A 13,069-nucleotide genomic window follows, 5' to 3' on the forward strand; every position below is an offset into this window, starting at 1 on the left:
TTGACTTGTCAGTTATTTGATTACATCCCTTTATTCGCGCGCTGATCAAACGTACTTTCCTGCCCTGTATCTCCTTTCGTTTCCCAAAGTGAAATAATATTGTTTTAAACGGAATTGTTTCCATCAGAAATGCAAACTCTTTTCTTTCTTCATATCTTTCTCGAATAGTAAAATGTTGTTGGGTCTGTATATACACAGCTACTATCTTCTAAACTGACTTATATAATTAAGCAGAGAAAAGAATATTCTTGTATTTTAAATTAAAGCACCATTTTTGATAGCTCACGTAATATTTGAGAAGAGATAGGAGAATATCGGAAATGTATATGTATATATTCTTACTATAGTGCTATATCACGATAGACATGCTGATGCGAGAGATAATTCAGCGAAAAAAAAATTGAGATAAAGGGGGCACATCACGCGCCTGAACGAGATATAAATCTGCGAGAGTAGAAGGGCCATATAACGTCACGTCGAAATGTCGCGTTTTTGCAACAAAGCCGAGAAAACAGATCGCCCATAAAATGTATTTCCTGTCAATCCGCGTCGCACATCGAGAGTCCTTCCTCCCACAGCGAGCCGCGGGATTCGTATGATGCTATGTATCTTCGTTGCATCCGCGACATACGTTAAGCCGCCTCGTCGTCCATCAATTAATCACGCGAGGTAATTAGCGTCGCGCAAAAAGGAAAGAGCATATCGCGGTCACGCAATAATTATTGTAGCGAGCCTCGAATGTACGCGTTTGCCAGATCGCTTCGAACACGAATACGAAGGGGACGCGGTAGCGTATTAAAAGGGATGCACTGACGTGAAGAGGTAACCGAGGGATGAACAGCGACACCCCCCAGTGGCCGCTCTCGCGGTTCACATTCTGCATAATTACGGCAAATTGGTGCGACGTTACCGTGATGTCGCTGAACCGTAACTTGCGCTCGATAACGAGCGTGTTTAGCTATGCGAGAATCCTGCGACAACGGCTGTCGAGATCGTTTGCTTTCAACGTGTCCACTAGCGATTGATTTTGATTCGACCTGATCGTGAAGCGTGGCTATTAGGAAGAATTGTAGGATATTCTTATTCTAGTTTCTTAGCGATCGGTTAATGAATTTCACATTTCGCGATGCGATAATTTATTTATTAAAATGACTTTTACAAATTGGATATAATATTTCCGGACAATTTCGGTATATCCGCACTTAACAGAAATGCGAACTGCGGCAAACAAGATATCTTGCCTCGCACGAAACACTTGCTTGGCACGGCTGCCCTGGCAAAAGCATTAACTGTAATAAATAACTCGCGTCGGGAAATTGCGAGACTACTCCGCGTTGTAGATATTGCGAAAGTTGTTGTGAACAATAAAGTTAACAATCTTTTCGGGATCTATGCTTCTTAATCTATAGCGATACCGATGAAATAGAAGCCGAAGAACAACAGCGATGGTACGCGACCGAGATTTCGCGTCCTATGTTTAGTTCTGAACTAACTTATATTAACTCTCTCGGATTATCCTTGAAGTGCCCCTTATAACCGCCGGAAGATTACAACTTGAGGAAATTGTTCGGCAGACGAGAGCTAAAGTTCGACACCTGTCGAGCCCCGAGACTGGATAGCTACTTTGCCGAGACTCTCAAGTCATCTTGGATGTGGATCTCAAGTGTGAAATGCCGAAGTCTCGTAGTGCTTAAGATTAACGCTTCCTCTATACTCGCTATTATTGCCACACGCGTGTTGTATCATCACATTGAATTATTGTCGGACGTCCTTGGTTTTCTTGAAAGAATAAATTGAAAGATATACAACTCCTATTTAATGATTATTCAATTAAGTAAAACTATTGAACATCAAGTTTTTCTGTATAAATTATTAATATAAAGATTAGCAGGGAGAAACTAAAAACTTCTTTAAATTCTTTCTTAAAACGTGTAGAAAATAATAACGTCTACATTTTTAATATCTTGCTTGCATTTATTGACGTGACATTTTACTGTGACATTTTATTTTATTGTGATATTTTATTATAGAAAAACTAAGTGTAGTAAATAGATTTAACACATAATATATTTATTGCGTATATCGTTGCATGTGTAACAATACGTTATTAGTTTTACATTAAACTGCACTTTAGTGACGCAGCGTTTTGTAATCAAAAGAGCCGCGAAATGGCGTCGAGATTGGAGTAGCGCCTATGCATTTTATCAGGATTCCGGCGTGGAAATATAAAAATATAGCGGTTACATTTGTCCCCGGTGCTCGTTTCTCAGGGACCTTATTACATGGAAATATTACGTCGGGAGTCTCACGAGCGCGGGGAGCGAGATAACGATTCGCGAGGAGCGATGTGGTACGCTTTTTCCTCAGTATTAGACAGCCGAGGTGGGAGCACTTCATTTCAATGTTCCCCGTATTATTAACGGTCTTTCGTCGGCTTCGGAAGGTCCGCTCGACAAAATCGCCGACGAAGCGACGAGAGCGGCATTTATCGTCGTCGCGAGCCGACACGATTCGCATCTCGCGTCTCCATAATGAAAAATTGCGCGAACGAGCGAACAAGATCAGTCTTCATTAACACGTCCGACGTCATGGGTGCGATTCGTGACTGGCGTTACGTTACTTACATGTCGCGCCGCGATGTAGGTTACGAACTACAAACCGACGGCGGAATAAAACGAATTGAAATTCGCTTGTTAACGCACCGTCACGCTTCTGTTGTAGTCGCGAAAACTCTTGCAACGGCGATCGGTCAATCGTGAATCGAATCGTCGAATCAAAATTTCGTACCAACGTCGAACCGCGCGACGCGTCAATAACGACGTCACTTACTGTGTCACCACCTATTTCAATTACAAATTTTATTCAATATTTATCCGCAAACTTTCCGCAACGTGGCGCATCCACGTTGTTAAATGTAAAACGGTCTCCGGACGCTTGTTTCGCCAAACTAGTATAAAACTTGGGAAATGGCTCGTTAAACTGGTCGATTATGCGCGCTGTTTGTCTTGCGCGAGTTTTACGAAGCTGGACTCTGTGACAAAAACACAGATATAGTTTATGAGATTGTAATATAAAGGCCTTTAAATCCACTTGCAAAACGTTAGTGATCTTTGAGAGAAACAAGAAACATTATAGATAAATTTTTCTATTCTTCTTTTTTATAAGAAAATTATTTTTATGCGAGAAAAATATAAGTAAATACTTTTAAAAATTTATCATTTTTAACCACAATCTAAAAATTAAAAACTGACCAATTTAATATTTAGCATAACAGTATATAATTTAATCTCTTCTACATTGAAAATCAATACAAAATGAAATTCAATTAGAAAATACAACTATTTTTTTCTTAATGGTTGAAATATAAATGCTCTTTTTGCTGAAGCTCGCTTTTAGATATGTGAAATTATGTATAGATTCACAGATGACTGATTCAGTTGTGATGCCATTCATTGGTACGAGCAATATCGCACGAATATAGAGTATTCCAATGTTAATTGAGGTTCATCGCGCGGTTAAGCGACTGCATTTTGAAATCGTGCATTAAACGTGGTCGCTGGAAAATACGATATCGGGGACGGAGAGGAATTGACACGGCGCTTTAAAGAAGCTGGATTTGAAAGGCAAATTTAATAGCTCGAGAGCTAATGAATAAAAGCGATTGAATGATAAATTTAGATCTCGAGTCGGTCGCGGTGACCGCGATACAATTGGAAGGCAGATTAAAGAACCAGTGAAGCATAAAAACGACCGCGGGAGAAAAGAATGGGGATTGTGAAAAGACTTCGACGTTTCTATTTTCAGAGCAGCATACTCGGAAATATGTTTTTCAAGTACCGGGAGTTGCATCCTCCAGCGAGTAAGTCTTAAAATAGACTAATTGCATAAATGCAAGAATTACTTTGTCAAATTGAACAAATACAGGGAGGGATTTTTACGCGCCAGATATCTTGCAAAAAATGTAAGAGATTAATGTGTACATATTTTTGCACGCAATGCCACTTTTGAGCACTGATATCAGAGAAGTGCGTGGTACAAGGTACGATATAAACAATACGCTTCTCTTGTATTACACGCATCGAAAAATTACAATTTGTTTCGAGTTTCGAGTTTCGCGTTCGCATTCGCGATCTGCATTTCTGCATGTCAGCGAGTCGATTGGCCCGCGAATAAGTTGGAAATGGTTCGCATCGACAAATACTCACTCGGATCCTTGACGGCCGTGATGACGAGGCGGAAGCCATTCGAGTTGGTGCCCCAGGCGTCGGTGACGTATTTCAACGTCACGAAGTTTGTGCGCGTGTAAATCGCGCCCACGGTCTGCTTCGTGTTTCTGCAGGATAGGTCTGCCTGGAAACAAAAGAAAATTGCGTTCGTCGAGTACGTGCCACTTGAAGGGAAGAAGGGGGGAGGAGGAGGAGGAGGAGGGTGGCTTTTTTGCAGACGCTCGTGCTAACGATGCAAATGTCGCGAGCGTGATATCGAACGAACATGGGGCGGACGACGTGCGCTTGATTTACGCGCGGATAGTTTTATATCGCAATGGACTAAAAGTCCCAATCGATCCTGTTCGTGGAACGTCACGGGCAATGTGATTTATGTTGCTGCACATCTGCGAGAGAAAAGTAAATTTGACATGAAAACTTTGCGTACTTGAAATCTTCAATATTATTGATATTTTAATCCTTGATTTGCAGAGAGTACGTTTCATCTCTTATTCTTTAATTCGCATGTATATCTCTCGTTTGTTTTTTCCCCCGATAAATTCACTTTTATCGTTACATTTTTATTCGCTACGAGTGTTATTGAGAAAAGATAGCCTTCTTAAATTTCTTGCATAGCTTTAAAGGCGTGGAAGAAAAATGAGGAATGTGGCTTCATATTGCCTGTAATATTACCGGTATTACCAAGAATAATAAAAATGTTCTCTTTTACATGTCGTTAACTGTTCCCTCGCACTTTATGAATCAGGCCGCAATGATAAAGGGACCGTAATTTCGTGCAGCGAAAGTCATGAATGGCAGCTTATAAAAGACCGCGTAAACGTCAAATAACGTTGTTTCCCGAGATGGCGGGCACTTTTAATAAAGCGGCTATCCGCACACGGTGCGCAAATCTGCTCCTTTTTTTTTAGAACTTTATGTCGGGGCATTTGTAAGCCGGCTAAAAGCGCAGCTTGACGCAAAACAAAAATAACGTATCCGAGTAGATAATCCTGAAATACGAGTCGTAGATATCAATTCAAGCAGCAGCAACGAGACCGTAGTCGGTGAGCAAGAAATTTATTCGTAGATTTGCAACGCGGTATCTCGCTCGTTTGCCTCGAGACACGAGCATCGTAACACTTGTTGCACCCCCACGACGAACGCGAAAGAAACCGGAAATAAACGGCTGCACGAAGACAAAAAAAAATGCAGTCGATAGCGCAGGTATCGATTATTTTGTGCGGCGCCAATTTTTTTTAGATTTTCAGTAGCTTAAGCGTTGTTACATTGGCTGTCTTTTGTGCGCGAAAATGTCGAGCCGAAGTGGTTTCGATGAAATTGGCTTTATCACGTGATACATTTATCCATCATGATGCGAACGATTCTTATAAATTCAATTTTTTAGAACTTTAGTTGTTGAAGCAACTAAAATCTTTTTATTGGCCACGTTCGCGGAATATCATGAAAAGTCAAGTACGCGCAGGGAGATAACAGAGCTGCCACGATAACTAAATGTAAACGTTTATTGCTTTATCGAGAAAGCAATTTGCAAGCCTTGTATTTTCCAGCGTTCGCGTTTTATTTAGAAATCAAATATCTGCGCGGCGCGGCGAGTAAGTTTTTATTCGCTAACAAGCATCGCGATCGCGTAAAACATGCAATTTATCGCGCCGACCTTATCTGGTATCGCGAAAATCGTAATTCCGTGCAGCGGAAAATTCAGAGAGGAAGAGAAAGAAGGAGTTTCATGATGATAACAGTTTAAATTACATTCCGCACATGCGCTTCCGCATAAACAACTTTTATTGAGATTTTAACTTTGTTGCGCTTGTAGTACGCGACGAACGGATGAGCGTTAGTCATACTACTGCATTTCTGGTTCGAACGAACCGTAAATGCAACCTTTTTTCCCTTTTTTTTTTCCTTTTGATCAGGCGCTTCATTGTCGCAAAATATTATTGAATCTATCCGCAAGCTGTTTAATAACACTGTCTTCTTCCCGTTCCAATTAGCGTGAACGAGAGATTGAATTTTGCCGGAGATAATCCGCATTTAATTATCCCTTCTCTCGATCATTAGCTCTTCCATCCTTCCATCCTTTTCCTCGTTTTCTGTACGTCATCTCTTTCTCCCATCTCCCATATGGCGAAAACAACAACGCAATTTCTGCGTATCAGATGAACGGAAATAATTAGCACGTTGGATGAAATTTCGAGCGCGCGCATTAAGAATGCAAGCAGGATATGTGTAGAATTTCGAAAATACAAACTTTCCATCCGCGTTTAACTTTACTTGCGATTCTTGTTAAAATTAATACTTATTAATGTATAACAATATTGGAGCGTATAATAATATTTGCACGAAATTTATAAATAGCAATAATGTATTTTATTCGCGCACTTTGAAATTTTTATAGAAAACAAAAAGTTCACGTTGATGGAAAATAATTTTCTATAATCAACATGTAATAATTGCAATTTTTATCATTGTTTCAGAACCATGACAAATGAAACCGAACAAGGATGGCCGTTTCAGTGAGTTATTTCATAATATTGAAAATATCGTCGGTGCAATGTCGTATAACTGCAAAATTAAATTTCGTGCATTTTTTTAAATATATTTGCCTATATTTTTCAAGTCGTATAACAAAATCAAATTTGTCAGCTTTCAAATTTTAAAACTTTGAAAATACTAAAATAATTCTAAAATATACGAAACTTTTTTTTTCAATTTAAAGCAATCTCCTAAAGCAATTTTTCTGAAGTCGCTGAAACTTAGTTCTTCAGTTGCAAATTTCTCAAAACCATGATTTTGACATATCATCGATAATATTGCATAAATATTCGAAATATCATTCTCATAATAATATATGATTGTGACAATGTGATTCTCCCACACATATTAGCGCAATACGCATTTACACAAACGAATAGAATTAATATTATACAATTTATACCGCAAATGCATAAATATTGCAGGCTTATGATAATTTTTTATTTATAATTTAAATCGCACTAATTGCAACAATGCATTTTTCGCGTGATATACAAAGTAATTTAAGATAAGCTGATCGTTAAATATTATTCGACGTTAAGCCATGAAGGGCAGCATCGTGCTTGTGCAATGTATTAGGAGATAACACGAAATGAGGAAAAAGAAATAAAAATAAAATAACGTTCTCGAAAAATAAAAAGGTATAACTGCTCGAGGAACTAGGTCGCCGAGAATAAAGTTATACGGAATAAAGTCTACAGTTATGTAAGGACATGAACTTTGCCGGTCGCTAATAATAGAGAGAATTGATAAAGTCACGAGACAATAGCGTCAATTTACGACATAGATTTCATACCGTTGCCATTTACGAACATGAGTTATTATTTCTCTTGTATTTTGCACTTGAATACTTATGCATTTTGATATATTGAAATATTCCGCATGAACAACTGCGCGCATATTCGGAAACGTGACCAATATATGCCAAATCCCATTTTACTCGCCAAATTGTTATTATCATTAGCCATACACACAATGCAATTATTCAGATTCGACAATCTATTAAATCCCATCAATCAAACCGTTTATTTTTATTAAAATAACGTAACTGCAGTTTTGCATTTGAATGATATGCTAATGCATATTAATGCATTACGTCGACGGTGTACGGATTTTCGATTAACAAAAATAACTTACAGAACAAACTGTTCAATTACACTGCTGTCTCGTAACGTGCTGACTCGCGCTTACTACGTATCGCGAATAATTTCACAGCTGAAGTCCGTTTTTCCAGTTGAGATTTCAGGTCGAGCTGCGTATCCTCGAAAGAAGGATCTCGTTGTTCGCACGCACGACAAACGCATGAGAAATTACGTTACTGTCATTACAAACACAGAATTCGCAATAATCCGCGCAAACTCGATATTTGTCGCGACGCAACATCGACGATCGGCGATGAATTTTGCCGGGGAAAAACTTTTCACGCTGGCCCGTAAACAATTACGATAATCAAACGCCGCAGTCGAATTTAATTGCCAGTATCTCGCCGCTGGATGGAGGTCAGTCTAATTTGCGATCGCATTATTATCGGCAATACAGTAGGCGCACGGTGATTCACTCTCGGACTGATCTATAGGGTCTATTTGCGCACGGCAAATTGTGTACTCTGTCTGGTATTAGGATTGCGTCCGTACGCGAACGGCGGTTTAATAACGTGCTCGCCGATCGACCGCATGTCAACCGGACGAGCACTTGTCAATTCCGAGGACGAGAGTCATCGATCATGCATGAAACGTAGGGTTAAGTAATCTGCATCGTCAAGCAGACAGCCGAGCTGTAGACGTAAGCCAGCAGCAGCAGAAAGGGCTGCTCTAGTATAGCTGCAGCATAGAGCGCTGGTTGCTGGTTTACCCTTTGATATGCCGTTGACGTACGCTCAGGGCAAATGAACTGACACGGCCGTGGATAGATTTGAAGGGCCAAGTGCCTAATTCTATATAATAATCTAATTCCTTCTAAACCTACGGTTTAAACCTACGGCATTTATAATCTAATAATATTGATCTACGAAGATAATTTTATTCCTTCACGCTTTCCTTAGCAGAGATTCATTAAATTCTATAACTATAAAATCCAAAGCTGAAATTATTACCGTTATTAGGGAGATAAAAACGCGAAAAACCGAAGAAAGTATCTCTCTTTGTGCATGTGGCTCGCGATCCGCATAAAAGTCAGGAATTTGAAATAGATTGGGTAGAAGAAATAGGGGAGAGGCTCTTGAGGACGAATTCAAAGATCGCGCGAGATTAGATACATCTTCGGGGAGAACGTCGGCTGAATGCAGGCAATGCCTGCGATGCAAACGCGAATGGAGGCCGTCTCCGTAAGAGGACCCACCTAATCTACATTTACATGACTTTCAACGTATCACGCGAGAATGGAATGGATCCCCCAACAAAGCCTCGAAGGTCCAATTTCTCTTTCGTCGGCGAGAAAGTCGGCAAAAGAAGGCCTCGAGCGAGCTTACGACAATGCCGTCCTAAGTTGATTCCAAAGAGGTTCGGAAGAGGCGCCCGAGTGGCGGCCGAGAGACCATTGTTGTGCGTGCAAACAACGAGATCCTTCGAGGATATGTAGCTCGGTCTGAAAATCTCGACCGGGAAAACAGCTCCGAGCTGTAAAACTATTCGCCGCCACTGTTCATATAAAAAATACGAATCTCTGTATTAAAACGTGAAAATATTTAGGAAAACATTCATTGAATAGTTTGAGGAAGAGATCTGTATGAGCAAATTTAAACTTATCGTGACTTTCATACCTTTACGAATCAATAATAGATATTGAAAAAGTGTTTTTCTATAAACGAGAGACATCTCCTGTTATTATGTTATTGAGAATAAGTGCAGTGAATAATTCAATAATTCGTAGGTATAAATTAAAAATGTTTGCATATAACATAATATGTTTGCGAAATCATGTAAAAGCTTGAATGTTTGTGAAATGGTAGGCAATACATATTACATCGATGGCTGGAAGAGGAGAGAGAGCTCATATTTCCGCATTATATTTTCCATAAAATTTGTCTCGGTCACATATATATTCCCGACGTAAAATTGCACTCCCGTCGTTATAAATTGCATACAGCGCGTGTAAGGCCTTTATATCTCGGATGCGGTTGCCGAATGCACGCATTTTACGACGAGTATACGAAACTCGTGTAAAGTCGCCTCCGACAGAAATACCGCCGGCGCGTTATTTACCTCGTTCACTATGAAAGAGATATTATTAAAGAAAAGACATTTTAGCGCAAAGTACGGTGGATATTTAACCTTTAGAGGCCGGGGGTGGTCGAAATATCGACCACCCAAAAAACACAAGCTATTTGATGTTTTCAGGCAAAATTTGTGTGTTGAATAAGGGAAAAATAGTAAAAAAAAAAAAAACTCTTCAAGTCCTTTTCCCGGCCTCTAAAGGTTAATACTATAATTAAATGCAGTACTTGCAAAAATCAATCAACATATTTGAAAATTGAAAGACATTAAATTTGTTAACTGTTTCTACAGTTAATCATTTTCTACTTCTAATCTAATTCGATATAAAAAGAACTGTGCCTTTTCATCTGCAGATAATGGTAAAACTTGTTGTCAAAAATAGTACTTTACGAGATTTTATTTATTAGATAATTTTCGATTCTGTCGAGAAATACAGCTATTATTCCGAATCGAATCGCTTTCTTGTAAGCTTGGAAACTAACAAGAATGCTGCATTCTATCGATCCGTGAAATGCAATAAATACAATCTCGTATTTTTATCGTAGTTTTATTGTGGTTTTTGAAAACGCGGAGCAAAACGGTAAACAAGACAATCATTCGTATTTCCTTTGTAGTTTCAAGATATACGTGAAATCCGTTCAAGTCTCGTTCTGTATTAAATCTCTTTTAAATTCGTTGAAGCAATTCATACAACAGAAATAATTGAAAAATTCTTAAGAAGTAATAATTACAGGGAACATTAGAATATCTTTATTATGTCTCTCACTCAAAATAATTTTAAATGTCATATAATTAAAGAAATCAACTTGCGCATATTGAGTTAGTAAATTGAATGCAAAAAGCAAACGCATCTTCAAACGTCCTCACCGGTAAAAGCTTGCGAAAGCCATTACCGACGCGGCAGAAGCTTTTCTTCGATCGCAAATTCCGTCCTTTGCCACGACTGCTCGGCGAACTTCGAAAGCGATGAGATCCAGATGGCTGCTAGTTTCGCAAACTTCGCTGACCAATTTCTCACGACCGAGGAGCGACGCCGAAGCAGGTCCAAGACATTACGCGATACTATGGTGGTGACGCTCCTATAATTAATGATCCCATAAGCCGGAATTATCACAACGATGCACCGCGTTGATATCGATCCCCGAAGTCTAGAGAACCGTGAAACACTTCTCCTCGCCGAGTCATAATTAATAGATAGTAATCAAATATTATAGTCCACCGCGCGGAGGATTGCCCTCCCGACGGTAAATTACTACAGCGGATGACGCAAACGCATTATGATTTACAGCTGGACGAGCGCGCTTTATAGATAGCGCGATTACGGGTAAAATCTCGTATACAAACACTTGATTATTATTTAATATTCTTCGTACGCGATATATCGATCATTTATACGCCGCGCTGTCATCTTCGGTCGTTTTTCCCACGTAGAGTCGAATGTAATTTTTTTTCTGGTTGTAACTTAATTTGCTTTTGATTTTTTGACTTACTTTAACTGTAAACATTTCAATCATACATATGGTCAGCTTTTATATGACTGAAGAAGACCAAGTAAAGTCGAAACGTTCAACTGTTTTTAATATTTTATTATTAATAAACTAGATTTTATTTTAAACCAACATCCGTATTTTTGTGCTCGTATCTTGGCCGTTGACCTTCTTACGAATATAATTTCTTCGCGTAATGTATTCATAGGATGGAGATTTTATTCAGGATTTTAAGAAACCGATTATTTATTTCAATGAGAATTTTGTTTTAATTTTGCATTACTATAAATATTGCCCGAGAGGTATATTTTCGCGGATAAGCTCGGCTCATGAATAACACATACGCTGAAAAATCTTTTATATGCAAATGTTGCATTTCATATTATTCGCTAATCGAATATTAATTTTCGTCTTCTATTATCAGTCAGTTTCGACCAAATAAAAAAAAAATATTTCATACTTATTTCCATAACGCAGACAAGACAAAGCATTATTTTTGTAAGAATTTTTTAGTCAAGTTAACTTTACTTGTCGACGTAACATAAAAGAAAGTCATTAAAATCATAATTAAATTGAGCAAAAAATAATTCTTTTCTTATAAATGTCACTTGAAATTAAGATGTCACAAAATCTTAGATGTTATTTGAGATTAAGATGTCACAAAATTTTCAACTTTTTATGTACTTTCTATCAAAGAAACGCACTTATAATAAAAATTAAACATTTTAATAAACTCCGCGCGCATAAGAAAGCAGTTTAAAATGTGCCTCGTAACTTATTCTTGCGTCACTTTTCCGTATGTGAAAAAGAACGGAGGCCGCGCCGAAACGTAAAAGTAATTTGTTGGATGAAAGCGCCCAGCGCCAAGCAGGGAGCGGGACCTGCCGGAACTTTTATTTCAACTTTTAATCCGTCAAAGCGTTCATCAGGGAAAATTTGCGCGGGGAAAAAAATTAATCTGATAAAATAGCTCACGAGAGTGGACATGGTGGACGCGCGAGGGAGATAGTGCAGCTTAATAACGGTAACGGAATGAAATACTGCCACTTAAAAGACCTCCGGGCGAAAATAAATACTGGGAGATAGAACGTACAGGTAATGCGTTTATTATTCCCGGAATGGCGTTTCACAAAGTTTCCATTACCAGAGTAGCGTTGTGACGAGACGAGAAGCGGTGTCGTAATGCGACTACGGTGCTCCGATCGTCGCGAGTGCAATTTTCTAGCGCGACAGTAAGGAGAGACTGGAGAGACGTTTTTCAGCGTGATAATTAACCATGGGGGAAGGGGGGGCTCGTAAATTACGACAAAACAGGTACTCGATAAAAATGAACGTGCGCGAAAAGGGGTCGCGCTGTTATTACCGCGGTGCAAATCGTCATTTGCGAATTTATCAGACCGACGCGACGCGGCGCGGAGCGTCGCAAGAAAAATGTTTACAGTCACAATATTGCCGCAAACTCCCCAAGTTCTTGGCTATACATGTTGGGCTGCTCGAAAAAGTTTTGGTACAACGGCAAGCAAAACAGTTATTAAAGTTACGTTATAATCACTTTGCTAAGCTCTTCGTCTGTTAACTTTGCAGATTTTATGAGCGCTCCTGTCTACGTCTG

At 39.1% G+C, this 13,069-nt stretch overlaps 2 protein-coding genes across 5 annotated transcripts in view; one reads left to right on the plus strand and one right to left on the minus strand.

The window, feature by feature from the left end:
• LOC139774779 (uncharacterized) overlaps positions 1 to 13,069 on the plus strand; it is a 211,392-nt gene that overhangs the window by 52,887 nt on the left and 145,436 nt on the right. Inside the window, exon 3 of the mRNA XM_071710244.1 lies at positions 6,701 to 6,739. Within this exon, the coding sequence (XP_071566345.1) occupies positions 6,728 to 6,739 (12 nt within the window). The 5' untranslated portion in view covers positions 6,701 to 6,727. The remainder of the gene's footprint in view (positions 1 to 6,700; positions 6,740 to 13,069) is intronic.
• LOC139774778 (uncharacterized) overlaps positions 1 to 13,069 on the minus strand; it is a 171,484-nt gene that overhangs the window by 28,942 nt on the left and 129,473 nt on the right. For all 4 annotated transcript variants that reach the window (XM_071710238.1, XM_071710240.1, XM_071710241.1 and 1 more), the window contains exon 3: positions 4,206 to 4,350. In XM_071710238.1, the coding sequence (XP_071566339.1) occupies positions 4,206 to 4,350 (145 nt within the window). The remainder of the gene's footprint in view (positions 1 to 4,205; positions 4,351 to 13,069) is intronic.

This window comes from Temnothorax nylanderi, unplaced genomic scaffold (genome assembly GCF_030848795.1).
Source record: "Temnothorax nylanderi isolate EJ_2023f unplaced genomic scaffold, tnyl_v1.0 TNYL_tig0087_pilon, whole genome shotgun sequence".
NCBI classification, from domain to species: domain Eukaryota; kingdom Metazoa; phylum Arthropoda; class Insecta; order Hymenoptera; family Formicidae; genus Temnothorax; species Temnothorax nylanderi.